The following is a 26,555-nucleotide window of genomic DNA, read 5'->3' on the forward strand; positions in this document are numbered from 1 at the left end:
GCAACCGCGTCAGCTGAACGTTGACCAGCGAAGCGAACACGATACATTGCGAGGATTCGAGCGGATACCATCAGATATACTCGCAGCGCTCCCGCCGAGGAGACCAGACGGGCTAGGCACTGCAAATCCCCGGTACGACGCGCAGGCAGTTGACGCCATAAAGACCTTGGGCGGTATATTAGGATATGCATGCTTTCGGATCATGGTCCCATTGCAGCTTTGCCGTGCGTTAAAAGCCACGGCGTGATACTTGGGGGTGTTGCTGACCCATGTTGACTATCAGTCTCGGCAAGGCAACTGCGCCGGAATATTCCTTTGATAACAGGGGTGATGCTGGATTAGGTACTACCAGGGACAGATAGGATTAGACGGAAATCAATTAATAAACTCTTGCGCGACGCGTTTCTGAGGCAGGTCGCTGTAAAGCACGTACGTAGTTGCCGGAGAGACGGACCCAAAAGCGACAAGCGCAGCAGGTGAAACGCTGGTGTGTCTCCGGGCAGCCGTGCGCTTGTTCGGGGGCGGCGATGGCGCCTGGAGCCGGAGTCATCCCTGAGAGAAACGCGCCGAAAACATTGCACGCAGGGGCTGGGCGGAGTCCTCATCGGCCTGTACCCGCTGTAAAAAAGAACCCCTCGTCTCCCATCCTTTTGAAAGAAAAGGCTGCGCTTCTTCTCTGCGTCTTCTCGTGCACTTTCAGAGGACTCCAGGCCCATCGCTGTGGCGGTTGAGCGCAGTAACTTCAGTTCCTGAACGTTTGAGAGCCCTCTGTACTGTATAGCATCTCATCACGCCCTGTCATTCCTTCTTTACCCGCCCGCGGTCGCGCTTCTAGAAATATCAACAACCCATCTGTCCATCTCCACCCCCCGGCGTGCGCGCAGCCAAGATGTCTCTCAAGGCCGTGTATGAGAGATTCCTTGCGGATCCAAGCAGTGCTTCACTTGCTCCCGATGCGTCGCTGATCTATGTCACGACCACCACCACCTTCAACGAGTCGAGCGCCGTGCTCAAGCATCTCTCCACTCAGCAGAAGATCGTCAAGAAGAAGTCGGAAAAGGTCGTCGCTGCGATTCAGGCCACTGATTCCCTTTGCCTCGATGTCGAGACGACGTTGGAGTTCGTCTCTGGAGGCGGGGCTTATCTCCCCTCGCTGGACGATAATTTCCTAGCCGACCGCGTGGTGACGTTCCCCATGGTACGCGCTCGACCCCTCTACTGGTCACTGCTCCCTTGCATCAACCAACTAATATCAATTGCGTGCAGGTGCATATCGTTCGCTTCAATGCTCAGAACCAGATCCAACAGATCAGACTTTACTGGGACCAGGGATCGTTGCTGAAACAGGTCGAAGTCATTGGCTCCCGCGGGCGCAATTGGCCAATTCGCGACGCGCAGGATCAGATACGCCTGATTAACTCTGTCGTCTCTGCAGCAACAGGAACAACTACACCTTCCTCCGTAGCGGCGCAGAGCAGTAACGGCGACAAGAGCGAGGATTCGTCGCGACCTTTCACTCCTAGCAAGAAACCCCTCAAGGACCCTTATGCCGCTGAGTCCCTCTTCGAACTCCTCTCTCCTAGTCAGGATCGAACACAACCAGTCGTCGCTCCACGCGCAGCGGCTTCCGCGAAGCCCCCACCACGCGACTACGGTGAGCTCTTCGTGGGGGATGATGATACCGAGGAGACACCCACCAAGAATGGTTCTCCTAAGAGGGATAGTGTGATTGCCCCCAAGGTTGGAGCAGGCAAGAACTTCCAGCGCCCCCGTCTGTTTGATGACGATGAAACGGTTGCGGCGGAGGAGAGGGAGAAGAAGGAGCCTCGTTACAAGACTCACCCCGCCAAGTTCAGCCACTTTGAGCTGGGAGGAGACAACAGTGAGCGGGAGATCAAAGACATTCCTTCCCGTCCGAAGTCGCAGCACATGTCTCAGTGGGACTTCGAAGACTTCACGACCCCCGAAAAGCCAAAGGGCAAGCTCAGAGGCCAGGATATCCGTCACTTTGGATGGAGTGACGACGAGGGTGATCAGCAGCAGAGTCCGCCAGCGAAGCCGCGTGTTGTCCAACCGCGCCGTGACGCAGAGAAGCACTTCCAGCTTCAGGATGATGACTTGCCAAGCGGTGAAAACGGAGGCAGCAGGAGGATCATAGCCTCTGCGCACAACAGGGGCATGGCTCTTTACCAGAACAACGTGTATGACGAGGAAGGTAACCCTCCTTCCCCTGGAAAGGAGGCCAAGGCCCCGCTCGCCGTTAAGCCAAATGGCACCCACCGCAAGAAAGACTTTGACAGCCACTGGTCAATCACTGATGCCTCTCCGGAGAAGAAGTTTAACAATGAGAACAAGAAGCCCATCGGCAGTGACCGAATCAAGGCTGTTAAGATGATGGACGCTTCCTGGGAAGCATACGACCAATCTCCCGAGCAAGACAAGGCTGCTCCACCTGCAACCAAGCGTGCAAGCCGAAACGTGAACCAGAGGAGCTGGGGATTTGGCGATGACGACTTCTAATGAATGAAATTGTAAGATATCCGGAGGAATACAGCTGCGAAGTCCTACCATATGTGTCATTCTCGACTCCGCATTCTGGCTAGGGCCCAGGATCCTTATTTCACTCATTCGCCAACCATTTTCTTTTTGTTGTCTGTTTTCTCCAGCCGAGAGAGGGGCAAAGCGAGACAGAATGTTTTCAGACCACGAAACGAAGCCTCATGAGCACTCACGAGATTGATACCGAGTCACCATCACGGCCGTTCCCTTGTTATGACAGAACAGACAAGAAGGAAAGAAAAAGACCAAATTGATACGATGAGCCAATGACAGACTGACGATCACACCACCACAAGCATCTCCATCATAACGGTCTCCCCTCTCCTCTAGTTCTTATTTTCAGACTCCCGTTCCTTGTTTTTCTCTTATCTCTTTTTCTCATTGGCATTCCCACAATTTGTCTTTTTTCCTTTCTTTTTCTCTTCCCTACTTCACTTTGTACGATTCCGTACCTTCTTCTTTTGTACTTTATCCCCTTGTTTTTCTTTTACCTTACCTACCAGATGAGTGTATGTGTCTCCTATAAGTTTTAAGTTTTATTGTTTATTGTCTATTGTGGCGAATTTGTCCGATGGGAGGAATGAAGCAAGGATCGATATGGGGTCGAGAATGTATGTAGCAGGTACAAGTACAACAGAATTTCAGATTGTATCACCTAGATGATCTAGTATGTCAGTCGATGAAGAAAGAGAGGAATGAAACCCGGAGAAATAGGTTGAAGGTGTAGTGTAACGGCGGGATTTCTATGGGTGGAATTCCCTTTGGCAACTTCTGCCAGCAGGAAAAGCAATTCATTTACTGACTTGCCTCGTAGGTTAGGTAGGTAGTCATAGAGGAGAACGCTGCTAGCTACGACATCACTCCCGCCATCTTGATATGCTCTCCATTCAGTCAGCACTGGTCTGTCGATTAGGGGTTGTACGTATAGTTATCAGGTATTTATTATATAATTGCGCAGTAAAACCAAACCTTTGCAGGTCCTATATCATTAGTTGTTAAGGTTTAACAGCTCTGCTTTTTCTTCTTCCTTTGATGTAATAGTAGTAGTAATATTGACAGTTATTAGATACCCGGGTAGGTAGGTACATATATTCTCTATGTCTGTTTGCAGCTGCTCTCATCTGCTCTACACAACTCAACTCGACCCGGCATGGAAACAACTTACTATAATGTTGCGTGGAATATGGAATACGCGTCACTTGTCTGTCCACTCTGTGATGACATCCATCTATCTCCAGTATGGTATGTGCAGTACAATACTGTTAAGGTAAGACAGATGGCTTGCTCAGTCCGGGGAGGGAAGTGCGGGAGATGATCTACCTACCTATCTACCTAGGTAGTTTCCAACGGACATCCAGCATTTAGAGCCTTCCGATTCACTATAGGCGAATCCATGGATGTGACATATGTACATACATACATACTGCGGAACCATATTTGACATTTGACGTCATTCACGGAGAAACCTAATCCAATGCACAAGAATCATCTTAGAGAATAATATTAGGTAGGCAACTATCTATCTCTCCATGGAGGAAGTAGGTACATACCTACTCCACTAGTTCATTTGAGCCACCCTCCCTCCCAGACTCTTCCAACTTACGCTTCCCAGCTCTCTCCATCATCCACCCGTCTTCGAAAATCAAAATACCCGCTCTTACGTCCTGATCTTCCGGGAAATCCTCGAGACGCGAGAGGACAAGGCGGACAAGGTTCATCCCATATAATTGAGGCACGGTCTGTGGGGACCATAGCTGTGAACGCAAGAGACGGCTCCGTTGAGCTTGTTCTTTCGATGTCATATTAGTAACCCTGTCGCACATGGAAAAGAAAACGAACCATAAGTAGATATAAATCTTGATTACTTGTAATATATATGTATATTTAGGACCTTCAGCATATCCCTCAAGAGTTATTAGAAAGAGGAAGGAAGAATATTGGTAGGTATTATATAAAGTCAACGGGCTAATGATTAGACGTCATGTGGCTGACTTACTGCCTTCCAAGATAGAACATAGATACCGATCTGTAAAGGCGTCCTGACTGCGACAAATGGTCGTAACAATACTCGCGAGGTCCGACAAACAGAACAGTTTTACCTGACCAGATATGATCACGGAAACGCCGCATATCGTGTTTAACCAAGGAAAGAAAAAGGAAGCAACAGAAAACAAGAGCTACCATTCAAATAATCGAGAAATCAAATCAAATTTAATCACCGATCTGGGTATAAATTGAAACCAAGGTGGCGGTACATACACAACCTTGAAATTGGAACTAAAGTCCAACAAGGTCTCGCTCAGCGGGTGCTAACTGTTATTTCCAACATGAAAGAAGATCAAGACATTAGTTAAACCAAGAAATTCAAAGAGTTTGAGAGACCGTTAGATTATCAGAATAAGATGTAAAAGACCCGCGAGTCAATTTGCAATTTAGTGATACGAGTCCTGGCGTGAAGATCTGTACTTGTCTCGTCTCTGGATTTTGTATTTTGACATTCTGGTAGATATCCGTGGATGAAGGTCTGTGTTGGTTTAATAGGAGGTTTTGAACATCCGCAAGGCGGTGTGCTCCTGCTGGTATGTTCGAACCAGGGGTTTCAGCACAGGAGCAACTACCTAGATGTAAAACATCGCATCCCTCACATTGGCATGGATCAAGACATCGCTCGAGTCCGGCATCTGTCCCACACCACCGCCCTCGACCACGCTGCCGGCCGGCGTAGCCTGGGGAGTGGCATCGAACAACCTGCTCAGGTAGCAGCGCGCACGCTCGCAAACCAAGTCCGCGTAGTAGGCTGGCGGGCAGATGCTCACGGCCTTAGTGGCACGGCCGAACAGATAGCACATGTTGTGCGTGAGGTCCTCCAGGATGTCGGCGGTATTCTCAAACGGCGCCTTGGGTTGCTTCGCGTTGAAGACCTCATCGTACACGGTGAAATAATGGGCTGGCCTGGCCGTGCCTTGGAGCGCGGTGTGAGCCTGCAGAAAGAAGTCCCAATTGCGGGCTTCGGTGACTCCACGATCCACCACTGTGCCGTTTTGAGGATTCATGGACCTGTCGGCTTCTTCCTTTTTGGTTGGATAAAAGCGGGTATGGTGGCGCTTGCCGACGATGATGATGGAAATCCTTGGAAGTCCCTTTTTGCTATCGCTGGCGGGGTAGAGCTCTTCGCATGCTTTCTTGAGCAGTGGTAATTCATCTTTCAGAACAATGGAGTATTGTCCTTCAGATACTCCGTCGCGGTAGACCAGGATGTTCTCTGGATAAGCATTCTTATTGTGACGGGCCCAGAGCCTGAGACGAGATTTCAACATAGAGTCAAGGTAAACGACCATCTCTTTCCTACCCTGCTGAATCCGGATATCCGCTGGCCATTGGGCAAGGAACCGGTCAACAGATGCCACCATGCCTGCAACACTGGGAGCATTCCTTGCGGAATCTGGGGAAGGATGCGTGACATCAATGCCAACCACCATGGTCTTTCCCTCCCCTATGATACCGAGTCTGCTGTCCTGCAAAGACTGATTTCGGCCCCCAAGCTTCAGGTTGATCTTCAGGCCGACATTGGCAAAGTACTGATCGTTCCTCTCTTTTATGAATTTATTTGCGACGACGCAGACATTGAGCACTCCCTTCCGGACGTCACATGTAAGTTTCACGTGGTTGTAGATCTTCGTATCCCTGCCACGTAGAACGACTAAGAGCAAAACTGGTTTCTTTGCCATGCTCTGGTCAATAGCCCTCTCAATTTCCGTTTCATCAGCTTGGTCGTTGCCTGCTAAGCCAATGCGCAGCCCGGAAACCAGTGGGCCTACTTGTATCCCAAGCTCCTGTAATTTGGCATGGAAGGCTTTCAAGGTATCCTGGAACGGTCCTTGTGCCGGATTTGAATTCCGTGCATCGATATATAACCATGCCCAAGACGGAAGCCTAGCAGGATTTGAAAACCTAATGGCCTTCATATTCCAGTTAGCACCTTGGGGCGTGACCGATTTATTATTGTTATAGTAGACAACTGGGCCATCCAAGACGCGACCAGGCACTGTTATCAGATTTGGAACAGGATTCAAGCCAAAATTGGCAAGGGTGTTGTTGATCTGAGGTGTAACGCCAAGAACCCGAGCTCCATTTGTGACTATTGAGGACGCATTTTGTGCCGGCCTGCGAACAGCAAATCTGATCATATTCTGCGTTTGAGTGGGAGTCAGTTTCGAACTTGCCGGTTGGCCTGGCTCAACGACACAGACGTCGGCTGGCAAGTACGATGGCTTTTGTCTGGTTCCAACGTTCACGACCGGTATCCCTGATGCGACCGTTATGTTGTATTGACGGCGGAACCATTCCGCAACACTGATGTATTGCCCTGTCTCTCCAGGTCGTTCAAGGAAGAACCGCACGTTTTCAGGACCGGCACCGTGCCTTTCCACCCTGGGAGGATGGGGTAAGCCCTGTCCATCTCCTCTACTTGCAAGGGCATCAATAGTTTTAATGCGTCGAGCTTCTCTGCCCTTCTTGTCCTTGAGATGCGTGACACGTACCCGCACTCTTTTCAAGAAGTGCTCAAGCCTAAACGTGTTGCGCCCATTCTCGTCACCGTATGCTTGTATGACACGGTCGAGTCTATTTCCTTGAATGCAGGCAACATGCTTCACCTGAACGTTCACAAGAAGACGTGCTGTCGCAGCCCGAACACTGACAAAGAAGCCTCTCAATACTTCCAGGCCTCCCCCAAGACCTGCCTTCTCAACCAGTCCCTGAGACAGCGCAAAATGCTTGTTTGAACCAACAGAGGTAATGTCTGTCTGTGTCTTGGGATTATGACCCATGACAATGTTCAGCGCTTGCAAAATTTCGTTCTTGGGCTCATTATTAAGCATAGCGCTCGCATTGGTGGATGTCAGGTAATTAAGGAGTGTAGACAACATAAGACTCCCCGTGAATTGAACCCTGACCCGGTAGCTCCTCCGGCTAGGCTCACTGGGATCTTCGTCATCCTCCCTGTATTCGACGTTGTACGTCTTTTGGTCCTGGGGGAATTTGACGCTCGATATCAGGTTGGACTTGTAGTCCGTGGCTATTTTGTCCCGATGCGGTCGGAAGTGTTGCTCAAGAAGAAGCTTGATTATCTGTCTCTTTATTCTGGCTGAAGGCGTGCGGGTGCCTTTATCCTTATCAGCCAAGGTCTCCACGTTGTAACGGAAAAGATCCTTCTTGGCCGCTGTCGACAGCTCGAAGTAGTTGGCATAAAGCTCAACTGCTCGTCCGCGGGTCCCAAAACCCGGGCGTGAAGGGAAAAGTCCCTTAGACGGTATTTTCGAAAGGGCCGCTTTCTCGATAGCATCTTCAGTCTTCCGGACGTTGGGATCCGGGACCGGAATTCCACCAGCGGGCCTAGAGCACCACCGGGTTACCCTCTCATCAGACTAGATAATGCAAGGAGACCTACGTGAATATGTCAGGGCCCCGGTCTCCGCCTCCGCCAAACCCACCTCTAAACCCGCCGCGACCGCGCGAATCTCCTCTACCACGGAAGTCTCCGCGTCCCCTGGAGTCGCCTCTGCCGCCCGGGCCGCGACCACCGCGGCCCTCGTGGCCACCTCGACTGGGACGGAATGGCAGCTCTCCGGAGGGGAACCCGCCGCGTCCTCCGCCCCTGCTGCCGCCCCGACCACGGCCACCACGATCTTGCCTGCCCGACATAGCGTTATTTTTCACATGTAGCAAGGGACTTCTAAGGCAGTTGAGTAACGAGAATGCTCATGAGATGAGTCTGGAGTGGCGGGAAGAGAAGAAAGTGGGAGGGGGGTGAGAGGGGGTGCTTTAACTACCCCGCCGCCTAGTTGAGATGCAGTTCGCTAGGATCTGAACGTTGGGCAGATAAAACTCCTTGTCGTGGCAACCGGTTATTGAGCGGTCAAACACCTTGAATCAGAAACCTCAGCAAACCTGGGGGCTGTGCATAAAGCTCACTTTAATAGGTCCATATGACTGGTAACGTAATCCACCACCGAGCGAGCCGCCCCCTATTCGACCATACCATCTACAACCACCAAATATGGCGAATAGAAGGCCGTATATTGCTTGCAGTTAAAGCAATTAAAGATGGTCAAATCTCTAATGCAAAAGCAGCAGCTGATGAATATGATGTCCCATATTCCACACTGAAACACTTCATTCATGTCTGCTCGCCTTGATACTGCAGCAAATGGTCAAAAGCTTACCAATCTTGAAGAATCTTCACTAAAGCAATGGATCCTTGATATGGATGAGCGAGGCCGCCCACTATCTTAGCCATGTGGATTAGGACCCCGTGGTCAACTTGTCTATCAATCTAGCTTATATAGCTGTCTGAAGTATCTAGCAAGACATTCGCCCATTTTGAACCTCCAGTTCAAAATCAGACTTAGAGGTACGTCACATCTTCTAATTTTCACTTGTTTCCTGTTCCTCAAGATAAACTCCCACGAGATCGGCCTAGAGTTTTAGGCCTCCGGTGACACTAGATATGCTTTATATTCAGGCCAAAAAGATTACTCCACCTTCTTCTGATGGCCCCTGAGTTGCAAAGACTCTTCATTCTACTGCAGAGGTGCAAAAGCAGACACAACTTATTAAGGAGCTTATTGACCGTCATTCTCAAAGCCCCCCAAATCAAGCAACTGGTCAGCTGGCAAAGGCATGTGAATCTACTATGCATGAAGTCCTCATGCTTCGGCAGCAGATGGAAGAGCTTCATGCCGCTAATCAGCATCAAAAGTGACAGCGAGAAGCCCCTAGATCTTTCATTGCTACAGGAGGCATTCTAACAGGTGCTCAAGGCCAGCAGCTTGCTCAAGAAGCTGAGCAAGCATTAGGGGAAGTGCAGGAGCGAAAGAAACGAGCACCACTGCAGTGCAGTAACTGCCATCAGATTGGCCATATTAGGACCAGATACCCTAGTAAATAGCTTCAGATTCATGTATATATGTGCTTTTTATAGAATTTTTAATATAATAGGTGTTGCGGCATTCAGGGCAGAATTTGGGGGCAGAATGCGGGGCCGCGCTGGCTCGGTGGTGGATTACGTTAAACAAAGTGTAATGAGGTTTTGTTTTGATTTCGGGTATGATGATGGTAGTGGTAAAGGTGCGGAGCAGAATACGCATGTACCCAGTCATACTTGTCCGCATCCTCCGTACTTAGCTGGGAGCTACCAATGGCTGAATCTGATGCAAATGACAGGCTCAGTTCAAATTCAGCCCCGTTGTTCACACTGATTTCCAGAGCCTGTCCTGTCGATCTTGATCATCTAGACATTGAACCAAATAACAATCCAGCATTTGAATCGTACTTGTTGGCCTTTCTATCCGAATAAGTATTTGCAGCGATACTGCAATGTTTCCCCTTCAGATTGGATGCTGGTACCATTATATCTACCATTGTTACGGATAGTTGAAAACTGAGGATAAGCCTGATCAATGACTGCCATCAGCGGTAAGCGATCAATGCAGGATTAGAAAACGAGGTTTTATAGAACCAACAGTTTGTCCAGATACACCTTAAACCTCGATGTGTTTGATTAAACCTTCCCAAAAATGTAGGAGCTGTTGCAATGCCCCACGGTAAAATGCGCTTATCAAGCAGGACAAGGCGAAATAGTATGGTATGGTCTCTGCTGTACCTATAGGTGCTTGGATCATTCCGAAAAACACACATGTACCCTTCTCCGCAGCTCCGTATTGATAATACTGCTGACGCAAAGAAGCAGCAAAAATTGTGCTGCCTGGCGTCGGAGTAGCGAATTGCAGCAAGTGATAGCTGCTTACTGCGTACATTCTGCATTAGCATGCTGCGATCCTGCCTTGATATCTGTCCTCCAGTCTGATAATACCTCAGAGACGCCGGGGGGATCTTTGCTGTGCCAATCATAAGCCCGGGTGATATGTACACCAAGTTCTCTCTGCTCGGAGCGCCATAGCCCAGTATATCAGTGATTCGCAAACAAGACCTTGTGATTTGATTTGTTATCGCGCTGTAGTGGACCGAAAGTTATGAGTCAAAGGGAGATGCAGGACAACATGCTAGAAGTCATTAGCGAATGAGTCTAACTGGCTAAGCCGTATTCCGAGAAAGCATGCAACGGGCAACGGAACGCCGCAGCTGCATTGGACACTGGCTGTGCCGACACAGCTGTTTCTACCTGTGTCAGGCGGAGAATTCTTGGCCTGCACGAGAAATACGCTTTCTTAGCGAGGCTGGACTCGGAGCTCAGAACATGTAGGTATCAATGCACAGTAGCATGTACCTCCTAGATACTATGGCTTCAACTTGAGAGGGTCTTGTGGGGTGTCGTGAAGAACCAGAGGACCCGTATATCATCTTTTATGAAAATAAGATTCTATCGAAGGATGTTGTCGCGTCCCAGGTGAGAATGCCCCTGTTGTTGGCTGCCTCTTACGGTCGTGTACTATCTAGGAGGTAGGAGTTGGTTACACCGTGCGTCATGGGCCTTGCGAAAAGAGAGATTTATTGTCTGCTAGTAAGTATGCTGTAATTGTGTGAGTCTAGCCTCCGTCTGACTCCACGACCGTCTATAAAAGTCTATAGAAGGCGAGAAGATGGCCTTTCCAACAGTGCTGCTCTCTTGCTGCCGTCGCAGGCTGCGCCGGACTGCGCGTCTCGATCGACTACGGCGGGCGACATAGGCCTTCCGCATCAGGCATCAGGTCGTCGGCTGACGACGAACGAAAGGCCTTAATTTCCCCTCCATTTTCGCTGCAACAAGTCTTGCGGCCTCTGCAGGCAGCTTGTGAAAATCAGTTTCTGGATTTCGCGCGAAACCGTCTTCCTGGAGGATTTGCGTTGTTCTTCAAGCTCTTCCCCGCCGCCACCGGGAGTGCTTCGAACAGACCGGTTCGTTCGACCGCATTGAGAACCACGCCCCGCATCCTAGATCGTGGACTGTGATGCTAATCTGCTTTCCAGCGCAGCTCCTCAGCCTCCTGTTCGTTCCGATTCCGCTCTATTTACCTGATTTTCTGCTAGGTAAAACGGCAAGGTTGAGCCTCGTCGACGTCGACGGGCAGCAATTGACGATAAGCCTCGCGACGTGCGACCAGCTGCCCTGAGTTCATCTGCCGCAAAACGTGCTGGATTCCTGCGCAACACATAGTGACCAGTTTTCTAGCAGCGGACGAACCGTATCGAGCGTTCTTGTAGCGGGTCTGGGCCGATTAGGTGGTAGGAAGCGACAATTTGTGTCGAGAATCCTCGACGTGGAATCAACGTGTCCCCGAGAGCGATAGGAAGACGACACCAGGCTCTCACGACGCAGCGGATCCTGCCCTACGGCAAAAGCCACCCTTCTGGTTGCAAATTGAGATATCTGCTCTCCAGTGGGTGTTTTGGAGAACAGCTTGTGCTGTGCTCTCAATTGCTGTCTAGAGGTAGTCGCTGCGTCCTGCGTTGGATCTCAGTCACAGCACACCGTTCTCCCCTGCCATTATTGTCAATATCTACTTAAGAAAGAGGTTTAATATTTTTTCACAAAAATGTCACCTACTCCACCGTCTACTACATCCTCTAGCGCCGGCGCACACTCGCCAGAAGGCCAGTTCAGAGTGATCAGGAAGAGAAATCGTGTCCCCCTCTCCTGCGCACCCTGTCGGCATAGGAAGTAAGTCCTGTTTCCGTCTATTATTTCTGCGTCTTGAGCCATGGGCCATTTGTCTGATGTGGTTGCCAGGCTGAAATGCAATCGCGCACACCCTTGCGAGAACTGTATCAAGCGGGGCGATTCTGCTTCCTGTACATACGCTCAGCCTGGCGCTCGAAAGAGAAGCACGTTGAACCAGGGCACTTCCAATTCGCCGGATGATATGCAGAACAGGATAGACAGGCTGGAGGGTCTGGTTCTTTCCTTGATGACAAATGGTGCGCAATCTGCAGGCCCCGCAGCTGCAGCTGCAGCCATTTCTGGTACTGGCAGCACGACGTCGGGTAAAAACTCTAATGGAACGAACGGGGACGAGAACGGGGCGGATGGTCAGGAGGAGAGTGATACGGAGCAGGTCACCAAGTCGTTTGGAATAATGAAGGTCGACAACAACAAATCGTATTATATTAGCGAGGCGCATTGGTCGGCAGTACTGAACGATGTAAGCAGAGCAGTCACACACGCAGTTGTTTACTAGGTTCTCACAGTTTGACAGATAGCGGAAGTGCGAAATTATTTCATAACGCACAAGAAGCAGTACGAGGAACAGGCAGAGAAGGTCAAGGCTTCGAGGAAGGATATCGACTTTCCAGGTTCAGCATTGCTTTTTGGTGCCACAAAACCCCCAAGTCGAGCGGAGATCATGTCGTCGTTTCCTTCGAGATACACGACGGACATCCTTATTGCTCGATACTTCAACAGCTATGACCCCTCCATACGTAAGTTGCTGTCTTCCGGTTCCCTGAGAGCCGTCAACTGACGTATTTTCAGATATCCTCCATGGGCCAACATTTCAGAAGCAGGTAAGGAAGTTGGGCTGCACGAGTTCGGACTGATGCTAAATTCTCATAGTATAACCAATACTGGGAAGACCCTTCGAAATCTTGTATTGTGTGGATCGGCATGCTTTTCGCTATGATGCGACTTGCTATGCTGTCTTATCACAGGGAAGGGGACGAACCGCCAGAGTTTCGGGGCAAATCCCTGGATATGGCAGGGACGTATCGGAATTTGATGGCCCAATGCTTGACATTGGCTGACTATACCAAACCGTATCCGTATTTGATCGAAACATTGATCTTACACCTCCACGGTGACTATACCCAAACAAGGGAGGCCGATGTCTCTGTCTGGGTGCTTGTAGGGATGATTGCCCGATTGGCAATGCGGATGGGATACCACCGGGACTCGAATATGTTTCCCAATATTACGCCGTTTCAAGGTGAGATGCGAAGACGAATATGGACATTCGTGCGACAAGCCGATCTCCTCTTTTCATTCCAGGTGGGACTTCCAAGCATGATGCGTACCGGGGATAGCGATACGGAGATTCCACGAAACCTCTACGACGAAGACTTTGATGAAGATTCTAAAGAGCTTCCGCCCCCTCGACCGCAGAATGAGCCCACACAGGTTTCTTACCTGATCGCCAAGGCGCGTCTAGCATATGCTTTTGGTCGGGTCATTGAGCACACCTCATCCGTCAAGAGTGGGCCTTATGAAACAGTCATGGAGATTGATAACGAACTCCGCCGGGCTCGCGACTTGATTCCTGAACATCTGCATATCCGCCCCATCGAAGAATGTCAACTTGATCCTACCGCTTTGATAATGTCAAGATTCAGCGTATTATCTTCGTCCCCTCTTCATTCTCAGTCGGTACTAACGGATATTAGGTCATGAGTGTCTATCACAAGGCTCAGTGCGTTCTCCACAGACGTTATCTTGCTCGCGCACGTGAAAATCCGCGGTTTGCCCACTCCCGGCGCACCTGCATCGATTCATCGATGGAACTACTACGATTCCAGTCGATACTCCACGCAGAGACCCGTCCAACCGGCCGCTTGCGAAATAAGCGGTATCAGGTTACCTCACTCAGCTCCACCGACTTCCTCTTAGCTGCGACCATTGTTTGCCTCGATCTTTACCATGGAATTCAGTTACAAGCGGCTGGTCGGCCGTCTGGAGATTTGTATACATGGGGTTTCGAGCGACGTGAAGAAATGCTGGCGGCTATACAGCAGTCGAAAGAGATCTGGAACGAACTGCGCGACGAGTCGATGGAGGCGTGGAAAGCTGCAGAAATTCTCGGGGTGATGCTTGGGAAACTGCATCTCGGGCCACAGGGTGCAGAGAGTAATACCAACGCCCCTGTCTTCGAGCCGCAGGACGAAAAGCAGAGCGCCGCAATGACATTGGGGTTGCTGAGCAGTGGGATGAGTCCGTTGAATACGGGACCATCGACATTTACTGAACCAATGTTCAAAATGGCTGACACACCGTTGCCGCAAGGAGGATTGGGACCGATGGGAGAGCCACAGGGTGCTCCTTCGCCATTCAGCAGCGTGTTCGGGCAAATGCCCGATATGCAGCCGTTGAACCTGGACTGGGTATGTTGTAACCTTCCCATTCGATAAAAGAGGTCAAAATCTAACCGAGTTAAAGGAGGCGTGGGATAATTACATCCAAAGCTCGACCCTTGACAACTCGAACCAGTTGTGGCCCATGTTGGAGATGCAGCAGCCGCAACAACAGACACCGTCACCCCTCACTCCAGCACCGATACCGACGGCGCGCAATGGTATGGCAGACGCCGTTCGGCCCACGAATCGTCTCCCAGGAATATTCACATCGCAACATGGGGTTAATTACGACACCGGTGGTAGTCCAGCAACTGGGCTCTTGTTGAACGTCAACAATAATAACCCCAGTGCGCCCCACCAGCCAGGGAGCACTGGTAGGGGTCAAGGTGGGATGTGATTCGATACTATTGTATATGCAAATTTTCTGGCTGAGGAACTGATACCCGAATATTGATCTTTAATTCAGGGCGGAGTGCAAAAATCTTTTGTAGGGAATAAAGGAACTGAAATGAGGAATGAAGAGCAGTATCGCCTGCGTATGTATATTACGGGACCTTAAGATGATATGCTATCTTTGGGACTCCGTTGGTGTGTTTATCTTCTGTATGGTGTGCTTTTCGCCATAGACGGGTCATTCTCCCAACTCACCCCATATGAGTTCTGGGGCCTGGTACGCTTCGCAGGTATATATTGTCTTGAGCGGTTGTTTGGTTTGAAAGAACCTACGTTGACATGGCTCTTTGGACATTGACGTGGAATAACGCTGTTCCATTCTTTCTCTAGTTCCGGGCGCGTTGGCTATAATACTATGAAGTAATCAGACGAGTGCTCTTGATTCCATGCTGTTCTGTATCGAATATAACTTCCCCGCACCTCGGTACTTAAGTGGACCTCAGCACTTAAGTAGACACAAATGCCGGCATCCTGTTCCTTGCGATACAATCTGGTGTCCACTATGTAGCAGGATGAAGAACAGAGACGCCTTTCTGTAACAGCTATTATTGGACATGGAGTAGTAATACATACCAGCTCTAACTGGTCTACAAGCGCTGTTCAGGCCTACCACGTGACGTCGCGCGGCCCGTTGGATGTATCCGAGGAATCGACTGGGGTAAGTTTGCAAGCGCGCGAAGGCTTGCCTAGCTTATTTTGCCGCTGCAGCGTCTCCTCCCTGTTTCTCTCCCCTTTTTACCCCTCCTAAGACATTCGTTTGATGATATACCATTTGATACCCTATCATTGAAGATGTAAGTGTGTCTTGTTCGTCTATCTGCGCCTTTGAGACTAGCCGGTACATTAACACGGCCACCTGCAGGTATTGCTTCCGTCGAGCAGCGACTCGCCTTTTCTCCTCTTCTTCGACCTCTATTCTGGGTAAGCCGAGGTCAATTACCACCATCACTCCTCCTGCTCTTCGACTGAACCGCCAGCTGCCGCGTTCTGCTTTTCAGCGACGATGGGCCAGTGACGAGGCCGCAAACGAGCCTACACCAGAGACAAAGGATGTACCGACCTCGGCCGATCGCGCTGACGAGCAGGTGGTGGAATCTGCTATAAAGGCGACCTCCACGGAGCCCACGAAGCCGGAAGTCACAGAGTGGGCGGAGGCCGTCGCCCAAGCCGGCAATGATGCTGCGCCGGAGACTGAAGCCCCCAGGGTGGAGGATGCAGAGCAACAACGTCGCATACCCATTCCTCAGCCGGATCCCAAGGAGACGGTCTACGTCGGAAATCTTTTCTACGATGTCTCCGCTGAGGATCTGAAAAGGCAGATGGAGAAGTTTGGAATCGTGGAGAACGTCAGGATTGTCCACGACAACCGTGGTCTGAGCAAGGGGTGAGCTGGTTTCGGAACCAATACTTCTGGAGATGGGAGAAATGATGACAAAGCTGACTCCTCGACGTTGCATAGCTTCGGATACGTCACTTTTGACAGTGTTGAGGCCGCCACACGTGCCATTGAAGGAATGCACATGCAGATCTTCGAGGGCCGCCGTATCGTCGCCCACTATGCGCAGAACAACTTCCGCCCACCAAAGAAAGGACGGAACGCTCCTTCTAAGACACTCTTCATCGGAAACATCTCGTTCGATTTGACGGATCGCGACCTCAACGACATTTTCAGGAACATCCACAACGTCATCGACGTCCGGGTGGCTGTCGACCGCAGGACGGGCCAGCCAAGGGGCTTTGCCCACGCTGACTTCATCGACATTCCTAGCGCTGAGGCTGCACTGGCCGTCCTCAGCAGCAAGGCTCCCTACGGCAGGAGACTGCGTGTTGACTTCAGCTACTCGAACAAGGCTCGGGAACGCCTGCCGCAAGATCGCCCGTCGCAGGATACCTCCACCAATGCTGAGGTTTAAACTAAATTGGGAAATTTGGAGGAGCAGCATGATTTGAAACGTTAGCCGTAGTCATGCAGCATCACGGCGCGTGGAGGGGATGTTACTCGAGATCTTGTATGAGACGAACGTCTTCGCGCTTTATTCCCGTCATTGTTGTTGTTCATCCCAGCATTCTCTGTACAGGGTTTCTGCCAGCGGAAGACGGCGCTGCTACTATCTTCTCATGAGCCATGCTTGCGTTCTATGATGTATTCAACGGGCAAAAGTGTATATAGCATATACCAGGTTTCAGTTAGGACTGCGCAATAGACGACACTCTCTGCTTTTTATATTGCTGAGTAGCTGGTACGAAGTATACATAGGTAACTACTCTACTGTAATATATTTGCATTTTCCATAGCTTGGAATGCCACACCGTTGTACTGCTAAGCGTGTAGATCTATACCCCACGTGACGTGCGGGCGGCCGGGGAACCTCGGCAAAAAGCGGAGAGCGCACGGCGCAGACGCCGGCGACCAACCCCACGCCGGGGCAGAGACGCAGCTGGATATGCATCTCTCCGTCTCTCTCTCGTCTCCAACTCCTTCTCCGCACTCGACTCCTCTGTCCACCTTGTCGTCACACCCATCCTCTATCTTGTTCCTTCCTTCCGTTCTTTCATCTCCTTTTCTGAATATCGACCTTTCGTCGGGGGTTGTCGTTCCGACACCTTCCGCGCTTGACTGTGCTGTACACTCACCATGTCGTTCCTCGGTGGCGCCGAGTGCTCCACGGCGGGCAATCCTCTGGCGCAGTTCACAAAACATGTTCAGGATGACAAGTCACTACAGCGGGATAGGCTGGTTGGGAGAGGACCCGGTGGCATGCAGGAGAGCATGCGGTCGAGAGGGATGGTCGGAGGCCAGGACCAGGTATGCATGTTATCACTCATAAGCAATTTGCATGTTGGTTTTCCAAGTTAACTAACAAATAATGATACTGCAATGATAGATGATGGATGAATTCATGCAGCAGCCTAGTCAGATACCACAGGGCCCGGGGCCCGCACAGCCGTTTGCCATGGAGCACATGCGGAGGGAGCTGGAGCATCTGCAGAACACACCACCGCGGACGGGTTCGCCAGGCTGGGCGGCAGATTTCGATGCCGGTGAGCAAGCCCGTATGGAGGCCGCCTTTCAGAGCTCCAAGGCCCCTGTGATGAATGGGGGAGGTTTCACGCCAGCAGAGTTTGCCCGCTTTCAGCAGCAGAGTCGGACCGGTATGCCTAGAACATCCAGCCCGGTCACCTCTACCCCGTCACCGATGATGGCCGGATACCAGCGACCGCTGGGGGGAATGGGATACATGGGCATGGGCGGCATGGGTATGATGCGTCCCTATGGTCCCATGGGAATGCAACAGCAGCCAGCCGAAATCTCCACGTCGGATAAGGGCAAAGGGCGAATGGTCGAGCTGGACGACCAGAACTGGGAGGCACAGTTTGCTGAGATGGAGACGGCGGGCCAGCAGAGCCTGGACGACGAGGCCAATGCGGCCATAGAGGCGGAGCTGAATGATCTTGATAGGTCAGTCTCAACCACCGGCCCTGAAAATGATAAAGAGTTTGGTAAGCTCGAGAGAGTATGGCAAAGTGTCCAAGCTGAGATGGGAACCCATAGGAAACTGGCCGAGGATGAAGTCAAGTTTGACATGGGCGACAACCTGCACATGGGTGACTTGGGCGAGTGGGACGGCTTTGACACTCTCAACACCCGGTTCCGTGACCCTCAACTTGGTGACTACCTGTTTGAGGAAGATAATGCGTTCCGAGCTGTGAGCAACCCATTCGAAGAGGGACTGAAGATAATGCGCGAGGGTGGTAATCTTTCACTGGCTGCTCTGGCTTTCGAAGCTGCAGTGCAGAAAGATCCACAGCATGTGCAAGCATGGACGATGCTTGGCTCCGCGCAGGCGCAGAACGAGAAGGAGAGTCCTGCTATTCGGGCACTGGAACAGGCCTTGAAACTCGACCCTAACAACCTCGACGCTCTGATGGGATTGGCCGTCTCCTACACCAATGAAGGATATGACTCTACGGCATACCGCACGCTCGAGCGGTGGCTTTCCGTCAAATATCCCCAGATCATCGACCCGAAGGACCTATCTCCGGAGGCGGATATGGGCTTCACAGATCGTCATCTTCTGCACACGAAGGTCACGGACCTCTTCATCAAGGCCGCTCAGCTGTCGCCGTCCGGCGAGCACATGGATCCAGATGTGCAGGTCGGTCTGGGTGTCCTCTTCTACTGTGCAGAGGAGTACGACAAGGCTGTCGACTGTTTCTCGGCTGCCCTGGCCTCCACTGAGACCGGAACTTCCAACCAGAAGGAGCAGCTCCATCTACTGTGGAACAGGCTAGGAGCCACGCTCGCCAACTCTGGCCGTTCAGAAGAAGCAATCGAGGCGTACGAGAAAGCGCTGACCATCAACCCCAACTTTGTCCGTGCACGCTACAACCTGGGTGTCTCGTGCATCAACATCGGCTGCTACCCGGAGGCTGCGCAGCACCTCCTGGGCGCTCTGGCGATGCACCGTGTCGTCGAACAGGAAGGACGCGAGCGGGCGCGGGAGATCGTCGAGGGAGTCGACGGTATTGGCGATGAGCAGCTGGAGCGTATGATCCACATCAGCCAGAACCAGAGCACGAACCTGTACGACACCTTGCGCCGGGTCTTCAGCCAGATGGGACGGCGTGACCTTGCTGATATGGTCGTGACGGGGATGGACGTTAGCGTTTTCAGGAAGGAGTTCGATTTTTAAAGAACTTTTCTTCTTTCCTGTCTTACGTCTCTAGACTAACGAAGACTAACTGACCGGGAAATGGAGAGACGATGGGCACCCGCAGGATCTGGTTCGATGATGTGATTAATTATGATGATATATCTTGGATATTATATGCATAGGGTTTCGAGCACCGGCTTCATGAAGTATACATTAGCTTCGATGGGGATCTACCTAGGTTAGGTATGTGCCTAGGACGTTACATTAAGATTGTCAACGACGAGATTTTGACCGATTATGTTTCAGCTTCATGGGAAATTCTGAGACTTTAACCAAGGAATTGGACATGGAGCTGGATTTGAAGCTGCCCCAGTCAGACAGAGTCAAATCTAATATAGGCATGCACATGTTGATGTATGAATTTCCAAGATGTATTATTGTACTGTACATGCAATTAATGAGATGAATTGTCCGCCATGACTTATTTTTATTTCTGTTTAAGAAAGCTATCATTGTCAATTTGGGGTTTTATTAGTACTAGAATAGTACCTAAGGTACAAAAGTTAAATTCTACGTATCTCAGCCACCATAAACATAAAACTCGCCATCCCTGCCATCTATAAGAATAGAAAAGGACAAAAAAGATGCAAGTTTTCCACTTAACCATTTCTCCACTCGAGACCGTAGTCTTCGATGATCTTCTCGGCTGCGAATTCCCCAATCAGATACGCTGTGGATTGTGCGTGGTTACTTTGAAGAACCTTGTTAGCGAAAACAAGACAAGACGTCTTTAGAATATATGTATATGAAAACGGGGAATAGCAAATAGAGAGCTTAATAGGTATTATACTGACTTCACCGTTTTCGGACAAACACTCATATCCGCAACGCGTAGACTTTCTAGTCCACGAACGCGCAGCTTCGAGTCCACACAGGCGCTCTTGTCGTCTGGCTTGCCCATCTTCACGGTTCCGTTGGCGTGCCAGACTGGGGAGAGGTTTTCTTGGATGAAGGTCTGTCATGTAAAAAATAAATATACTTATCAGCGTTTCAGAGACTCCTGAAAAGATTTACTACATACCCAAATATCCTCATCCCCCTCACTCCCCGGCACATTGATATGCCCCTTCCAGTACGGCGCGAGCCGTCTCGTCTTGGGCAGCTGCATGGCCCGACGCACGGATTCGATCAGGGACCGCCGGTCGTACGGGTGCGTCATGTATCCCACGTCGATCAAGGGAGAGTCGCCCGGGTTGGCGGATGCCAGCGTCACGGAGCCGCGGGATTGCGGGTTCATGAGGATGACGATGTTTGAGAGGAAGCCGTCTTCTTTGGTGTTGAATTGGTGGATGGTTGGGGGGACGAGGGGGCCGCCCTGATGCTCTCAAGGTCAATTTATACAGGACATAATAAAAGGAGTTTGAATGGAGTACAATAACATGAAGAAGGTTTCATACCACAACCATCTCATACATCGGCACCGTAGCATTCCGCAGAAACCGCTGCTCCTCCACCGGCAGCTGCTTGAACTCCTCCATGTCGAACCAACTCGAGTCCTTGATCAACGCGGACACGTTCGACCCGTAATAAAACGACAGCGGACCTGTACGGTCGATCTGCCACTGCTTATAGGCCTCTTCTACCTTCTCAGGAGACAGTTCAAACGCCACGCGCTCCGAGAATGAGCGGCTCATTAGCTCTGTCAGGCATACTGAGCAGTGGTCCTGGAGACCTTTACCGACGCCGGGAAGGTCGTGGTGGACTTTGATGTTCAGGGCTGAGAGTTCGTCGGCTGGTCCGATACCTGAGAGGAGGAGCAGCTTGGACGTGTCGAAGGCGCCGGCGCAGAGGATGATTTCTAATCTGGCGGATGCTGGTGGTCGAATTGGTTGAGCATCTGTTGACTTAATTTAGGGTTGACTACCTGATAGGGACCTACCTGTTCGACCATTAAGCGTCTCCACGCCCACGGCGCGTTTCCCTTCGAACAGGATCTTGCTCACAGTTGAATTCGTCCAGATCGTCAAGTTCAATAGCTCCTTCGAGATCAGATATGCCGAGGAGCTCGTGGTTCGGATTCCACTGCTCGACGATGATATACCGATCGCAACGCCTATCGGATTGCCGGTGTTTTGGTCTAGGTTGATGGGATGCTGAAGGCTGATATCAAAGACATGATTTCTAAGTAAGGGCAAAGGAAGGTGGATAAATACATACCCCTAATTCCGTCAGAGCATCCATGACGATCTGCGTCTCTGGTTCCCATTGAGATGGTGGACTGATCTTCATGAAGCTGTTTCAAGATGTTAGTTCCTCTTTCATTCTTCCAAATTGGAGATATATGATGATATTCTACCCATCTTTTCCATAGCTATCCAAGTCCGGTTTCGCATATCGAGCCAGCAGCTCAGGGACGCTTCCGCGAAAGCATTCAATCTGACGAGTTCAGCATTAGCTCAAAGACACTTCAGTCCTACTTATACGGTAAAATTATCTGGCAGAACGCCATCTACCTTCTTAAACCTCTCCTTCGACCTCATCCACCCCCAATCCTCATCCCCCACGAGCTCCGCCCAGCGATCATAATCCGCCGCAGGACCGCGCGTGTACGACGTAAAGTTGATCGCGGACGTTCCCCCGAGCCCCTTTCCCCGCGCGTAGGGGATCTGTTTCCCGCCCAGCGCAGCCTGCGGGGTCGTCTGGTAGCCGAGTTCCATCTTGGGGGTCTTGAACGCGGTCAGGAAGCGCTCGTAGGGGATGCGGTCCGCGACGTCGTCGTTCTCGCCGCCCATCTCGACGAGGAGGACGGAGGGTTTCTTTTTGGAGGCTGCGAGGCGGGCTGCGAGGAGGCAGCCGGCGGTTCCTCCTAAGTCACAGAGCGTTTTAGAAAGGTGATAATTGGGAAAATCTAGGATGATGTTTCTCACCTCCAACGGTGATGAAATCGAAAACGGCGGTCATTACTGCCAGTATATAGTATACAATTGACTGGACAGCAAGTGATTGGTTAGTATGTTCCATTACATTTGCTGTTGGAAACAAAAGCGTTAGCTATTTTGCTGGGATTTGGGACAATTGAGTCAGAAGTCTCGCTACAATTACGTCACATATTGGGAGAATACAACGGTAGGAAGTCAATTTACATGAAAGCTTGGTTGCAGAGGGGGAAGTATGAGATAAGAATCCTTCTATTCTGTATTTATCTCCATTCGGATACTTGTCTCCATATTTGTTTTCGAGATAAATCGGGTGGTATTGGCATTTGTATTATATCTTGCATATATTGCCTATTGGAGTGTAAATATCCTAGGGCTAGGTGTCGTGTTTTAAACGGGAACTGCAACTGCTTCAATATTACAACTTAGGAACCGGATGGAAATGAGAAGCAACCTGTCGGTTGCTGTTGGCACAAAATTATTCTGATTTTTGAGTCTTGCCTCCTTTAGTGATATCGACCAACTGGTATCAGGTAAGGGATAAAACGAGAAGTGAGTCTCTGGTAATGAGATAATAAATTGCGTAGATTCATGCCAAGCCGGAGTATAACCGTAAACCATGGACCCGCATAGTCACGAAGAATAATATATAGGACAGATTGTCCATCTACGGAGTAGCTAATTGGTAGAACCGGCTTTCAGATTGTCAGATTTATCCTGAAGTGCTGGCTAGACATATTGTCGACTGTTCGTCTTGTATTGCTATCCATATGCTAGCATGGCTAAGGCAGTTGTTTGACTGGAGAAATTTCATCTGTTACCAATGGTCGATAGAGTCTTGGTGTTTCGTGATAAGACCTAGTGGTTATTATTATTATGCTGGCGAATGGCACGTGTTTATTATGTCGTGCTCGGGGTCCCATCAGCTATCTCCCAACACGAATGGCAGTTCATCCGCCCCAGATCGAAACCTCTCCATGTGGGGATGGATGCAACCTCCCGTCCATGCTCTCCTCCAGAGAGAGGCACACATGTTTATCCTCAACGTGCTCGGGTGTGCTCGACCACGTTGTTCACCGCGGGGTTCGCCGTCAGCGCGAAGACGCAATACTCGCGTGGATGTCGTGATCGGTGACTGAGCTCGTTCAGGAAAGCGACAGGCATCTTCATCGCTCATAACACGCCGGATGCTCTCAAGAGCCTCTCATACATCGAATCAGTGCCCAGAAATGACAAGACATCCTGGGCCGGAGCTTGATATGTTCCATCCACACGCGAAGCTCAGATACCAGCCACAATGGACCTTGAGGCCCTAGCAACCCGTTCTTGATAGCATCAAGGACCTGCTACCCCACGTACTACTTGACATTTCCCGCGTCCTAGTTCTTTTCTTTCCTGCTATATTTCTAGCGTGGTGGGCTCGTGGCTTTTCACCCAACGTCAGCTGGAAATGGCGATAGCGCTTGGCCGTCAGGGCATTCCTTGTGCGCAGTACAAAATCCGCGCTATGCCCAATTACCCTCCCTCTCGAAGAAGGAAGACAAGCTCTCGAAATATTGATACCCAAGCAGAAGGGAGGTGTTGAGGCTGGAGAAGGCTGCCGTCACTATGGTTCGCCGCTCAGACGACAAGATTGAGGCGACAGTTGGCGAAACCACAGTACCAACTGTCGAAACTCAGTCACCTCCAATCTCAAGCACGGCATCCGAGGAGCGAGATGACAATTACGACCTCTATAAACAGACCCGAGATGTTGGGTTCACCCCGGAGGAGGCCAAGAAGGTCCTGCGCAAGATCGATTTGCAAATCCTGCCCGTCCTTATCGTGACGTACACGTTGCAATATTTGGACAAGAACAGCATCAATTATGCAGCCGTGTACGGGTTGAAGCAGGGGACAGGACTTAAAGGGCAAAATTACTCGTGGTTGAGTGCGTTTCGTTACTGCTCTTCGAAGTCCATCCATATTTCTTTCAGAGAGTTTCATCTGTCTAATCGCTCAATCTTGTCAACAGGTTCGATATTTTACTTTGGATACCTCGTTGCACAGTACCCTGCCGGATATGCCCTCCAGAGATTACCGACTGGCAAAGTTCTGAGCATTACAACTTTAAGTGAGATTCCAATGTCTCTGCATCGACATTGAATACTTCCTGACACATGGACTTCAATAGTATGGGGTGCCCTTCTGATGACCACTCCCGCCTGTCATAATTTTGCTGGGATAGCAGCAAACCGCTTTCTGCTTGGTTTCGTCGAAGCTATTGTTAATCCCGGTTTTGTTCTCATCATGAGCATGTGGTATACGTCTGCTGAGCAGCCATTACGCCTGGAGGCATACTACTGCACAAATGGAATTGCTACAATGTTTGGAGGGTGAGTATCAATCAGAAACATTGGCTTGGAAAGTCTTGCTGACACGATAATCTCCTACAGCCTGATCGGATATGCTGTAGGCAACATTCCCACCGGTCTTCCGCGGTGGATGTATGTGTTCTTAATATTCGGCTCCGTCTCCGTCGCAACTGGTATCGTCTCGTTGATTGTGCTTCCCGATCTCCCTACGACGGCAAAGTTTCTAACAAAGCGTGAACGCGCAATTGCCCTTGAGCGCGTGGCCGGTAACCGACAGGGCGTGAAGAACCATCACTTCAAACGGTACCAGCTGTTGCAGGCCGCCTGGGATCCAAAGACGTGGCTCCTGTTTATCATGGCCATTGGAGCTCAAATTCCCAACGCAGCCCTAACGAGCGTAAGCCTAACCATTGTCATCTATATTTCACCTTTCTAACTGATGATGCAATACAGTTCACCTCAATCGTAGTAAAATCCTTTGGCTTCGACACTCTAGGAACCCAATACCTCCAAATCCCCGGCGGAGCCGTGCAGTTTCTCTCTCTCCTCATCGGCGGCTTCGTCGCCACAAAGTACGCAGGCAGGTTCCACGCTAGAAACGCCTGCATGATCGTCGCCAACAGCATCTGTATTATCGGTGCGGGCCTGCTTGTGGGACTGCCGAACTCAAACAAATGGGGCCGGCTCGTCGCGCTGTGGCTCTGCTACTTTCAGGGCCTGGGCTTCAGCATGAGCCTGACGATCGTCAGCTCGAACATCGCGGGCTACACGAAGAAGCAGGTCACAGGTGCGATGCTCTTCGTGGGCTACTGCGTGGGAAATATTATTGGCCCGCAGACATTCAAGTCGAGCGAGGCGCCGCGGTATCAGAGCGCTTATATTGCGTATGTGACTTTCCTTATTTCCCTGCTCGTTCCTGTGGAAGAGTATGGAGACGATATAGAGAGGCAGATGAAGTTACTGACAACTCTTGTTAACAGCATGCTCGTCGGCTACGCAGTCAAGCTTATTGCCATAATTACTCTGTACATTTATATGTATCTGGAAAACAAGCGCCGGGACCGCATGGCAGCTGACGGGGAGATTCCCGGAAACGGAGATAGAGACGCCGTAGAGAATGGGATGCTGGTAAGTTCGAATATTCAACACTATTATTTTTCTATATATCAGCGTTCTGTAATTCAAGTGTTTCATGCTGACATTTCTTTTCTTGCAGGACCAAACAGAAATCGACAACAAGGGCTTCAGATATGTGTTGTAGAGAGCCTTTACTTTGTCCTCTGCTCAGGGTCAATGAATGCTATCTTTTCTATAAGATCTGAAACCATAACGTATGAACAAAATCTGGTTTATTTATCTATTTCCATTTATCTATCAAACTATGAAACGAATTTCGATATTACGACAGTTACCTTACTTGCTGCCCCAGCTCAACGTCACTTATATTACCTTCAGGACCATTGGATTTTGGGAACAGAAGGTTCGTCCGACGACATCTCTGGTCGTTGGACTATTTGGTTGTTACATGGTATTAGCCC

The 26,555-nt window shown here is 50.4% G+C and overlaps 10 protein-coding genes across 10 annotated transcripts; 6 read left to right on the forward strand and 4 right to left on the reverse strand.

Moving 5' to 3' along the window:
* Positions 1-9: 9 nt before the first annotated feature.
* On the reverse strand, positions 10-550 carry VTN00DRAFT_5378 (uncharacterized protein; the record flags this gene model as incomplete). Its single annotated transcript, XM_069431902.1, has 2 exons — positions 10-276; positions 434-550. 2 exons carry the CDS (start codon positions 548-550, stop codon positions 10-12), a joined length of 384 nt encoding a protein of 127 aa, XP_069287815.1.
* A 339-nt stretch (positions 551-889) lies between these two features.
* VTN00DRAFT_5379 (uncharacterized protein) lies at positions 890-2,520 on the forward strand (the record flags this gene model as incomplete). Its single annotated transcript, XM_069431903.1, has 2 exons — positions 890-1,198; positions 1,267-2,520. 2 exons carry the CDS (start codon positions 890-892, stop codon positions 2,518-2,520), a joined length of 1,563 nt encoding a protein of 520 aa, XP_069287816.1.
* A 51-nt stretch (positions 2,521-2,571) lies between these two features.
* Positions 2,572-3,092, forward strand: VTN00DRAFT_5380 (uncharacterized protein; the record flags this gene model as incomplete). Its single annotated transcript, XM_069431905.1, has 2 exons — positions 2,572-2,694; positions 2,856-3,092. The coding sequence occupies 2 exons, from the start codon at positions 2,572-2,574 to the stop codon at positions 3,090-3,092; spliced, it is 360 nt and encodes a 119-aa protein (XP_069287817.1).
* A 17-nt stretch (positions 3,093-3,109) lies between these two features.
* VTN00DRAFT_5381 (uncharacterized protein) lies at positions 3,110-4,689 on the reverse strand (the record flags this gene model as incomplete). The annotated part of the gene is made up of 4 exons (XM_069431906.1): positions 3,110-3,214; positions 4,221-4,348; positions 4,399-4,415; positions 4,556-4,689. 4 exons carry the CDS (start codon positions 4,687-4,689, stop codon positions 3,110-3,112), a joined length of 384 nt encoding a protein of 127 aa, XP_069287818.1.
* A 488-nt stretch (positions 4,690-5,177) lies between these two features.
* Positions 5,178-8,262, reverse strand: VTN00DRAFT_5382 (uncharacterized protein; the record flags this gene model as incomplete). The annotated part of the gene is made up of 2 exons (XM_069431907.1): positions 5,178-7,953; positions 8,009-8,262. The coding sequence occupies 2 exons, from the start codon at positions 8,260-8,262 to the stop codon at positions 5,178-5,180; spliced, it is 3,030 nt and encodes a 1,009-aa protein (XP_069287819.1).
* A 2,687-nt stretch (positions 8,263-10,949) lies between these two features.
* On the forward strand, positions 10,950-11,586 carry VTN00DRAFT_5383 (uncharacterized protein; the record flags this gene model as incomplete). The annotated part of the gene is made up of 4 exons (XM_069431908.1): positions 10,950-10,966; positions 11,024-11,037; positions 11,201-11,454; positions 11,527-11,586. 4 exons carry the CDS (start codon positions 10,950-10,952, stop codon positions 11,584-11,586), a joined length of 345 nt encoding a protein of 114 aa, XP_069287820.1.
* A 506-nt stretch (positions 11,587-12,092) lies between these two features.
* VTN00DRAFT_5384 (uncharacterized protein) lies at positions 12,093-15,016 on the forward strand (the record flags this gene model as incomplete). The annotated part of the gene is made up of 7 exons (XM_069431909.1): positions 12,093-12,217; positions 12,287-12,698; positions 12,753-12,975; positions 13,028-13,059; positions 13,109-13,882; positions 13,933-14,646; positions 14,702-15,016. 7 exons carry the CDS (start codon positions 12,093-12,095, stop codon positions 15,014-15,016), a joined length of 2,595 nt encoding a protein of 864 aa, XP_069287821.1.
* Positions 15,017-17,707: 2,691 nt separating this feature from the next.
* Positions 17,708-19,766, forward strand: VTN00DRAFT_5385 (uncharacterized protein; the record flags this gene model as incomplete). Its single annotated transcript, XM_069431910.1, has 3 exons — positions 17,708-17,878; positions 17,958-18,532; positions 18,626-19,766. 3 exons carry the CDS (start codon positions 17,708-17,710, stop codon positions 19,764-19,766), a joined length of 1,887 nt encoding a protein of 628 aa, XP_069287822.1.
* A 620-nt stretch (positions 19,767-20,386) lies between these two features.
* On the reverse strand, positions 20,387-22,688 carry VTN00DRAFT_5386 (uncharacterized protein; the record flags this gene model as incomplete). The annotated part of the gene is made up of 9 exons (XM_069431911.1): positions 20,387-20,477; positions 20,582-20,742; positions 20,809-21,102; positions 21,185-21,600; positions 21,667-21,880; positions 21,945-22,020; positions 22,084-22,163; positions 22,241-22,593; positions 22,655-22,688. 9 exons carry the CDS (start codon positions 22,686-22,688, stop codon positions 20,387-20,389), a joined length of 1,719 nt encoding a protein of 572 aa, XP_069287823.1.
* Positions 22,689-24,271: 1,583 nt separating this feature from the next.
* On the forward strand, positions 24,272-26,278 carry VTN00DRAFT_5387 (uncharacterized protein; the record flags this gene model as incomplete). Its single annotated transcript, XM_069431912.1, has 7 exons — positions 24,272-24,593; positions 24,678-24,776; positions 24,837-25,038; positions 25,099-25,414; positions 25,471-25,901; positions 25,998-26,145; positions 26,234-26,278. The coding sequence occupies 7 exons, from the start codon at positions 24,272-24,274 to the stop codon at positions 26,276-26,278; spliced, it is 1,563 nt and encodes a 520-aa protein (XP_069287824.1).
* Between the last annotated feature and the right edge of the window lie 277 nt (positions 26,279-26,555).

Source organism: Thermoascus crustaceus (genome assembly GCF_041956765.1).
Source record: "Thermoascus crustaceus strain CBS 181.67 unplaced genomic scaffold VTN00scaffold_3, whole genome shotgun sequence".
NCBI lineage: Eukaryota > Fungi > Ascomycota > Eurotiomycetes > Eurotiales > Thermoascaceae > Thermoascus > Thermoascus crustaceus.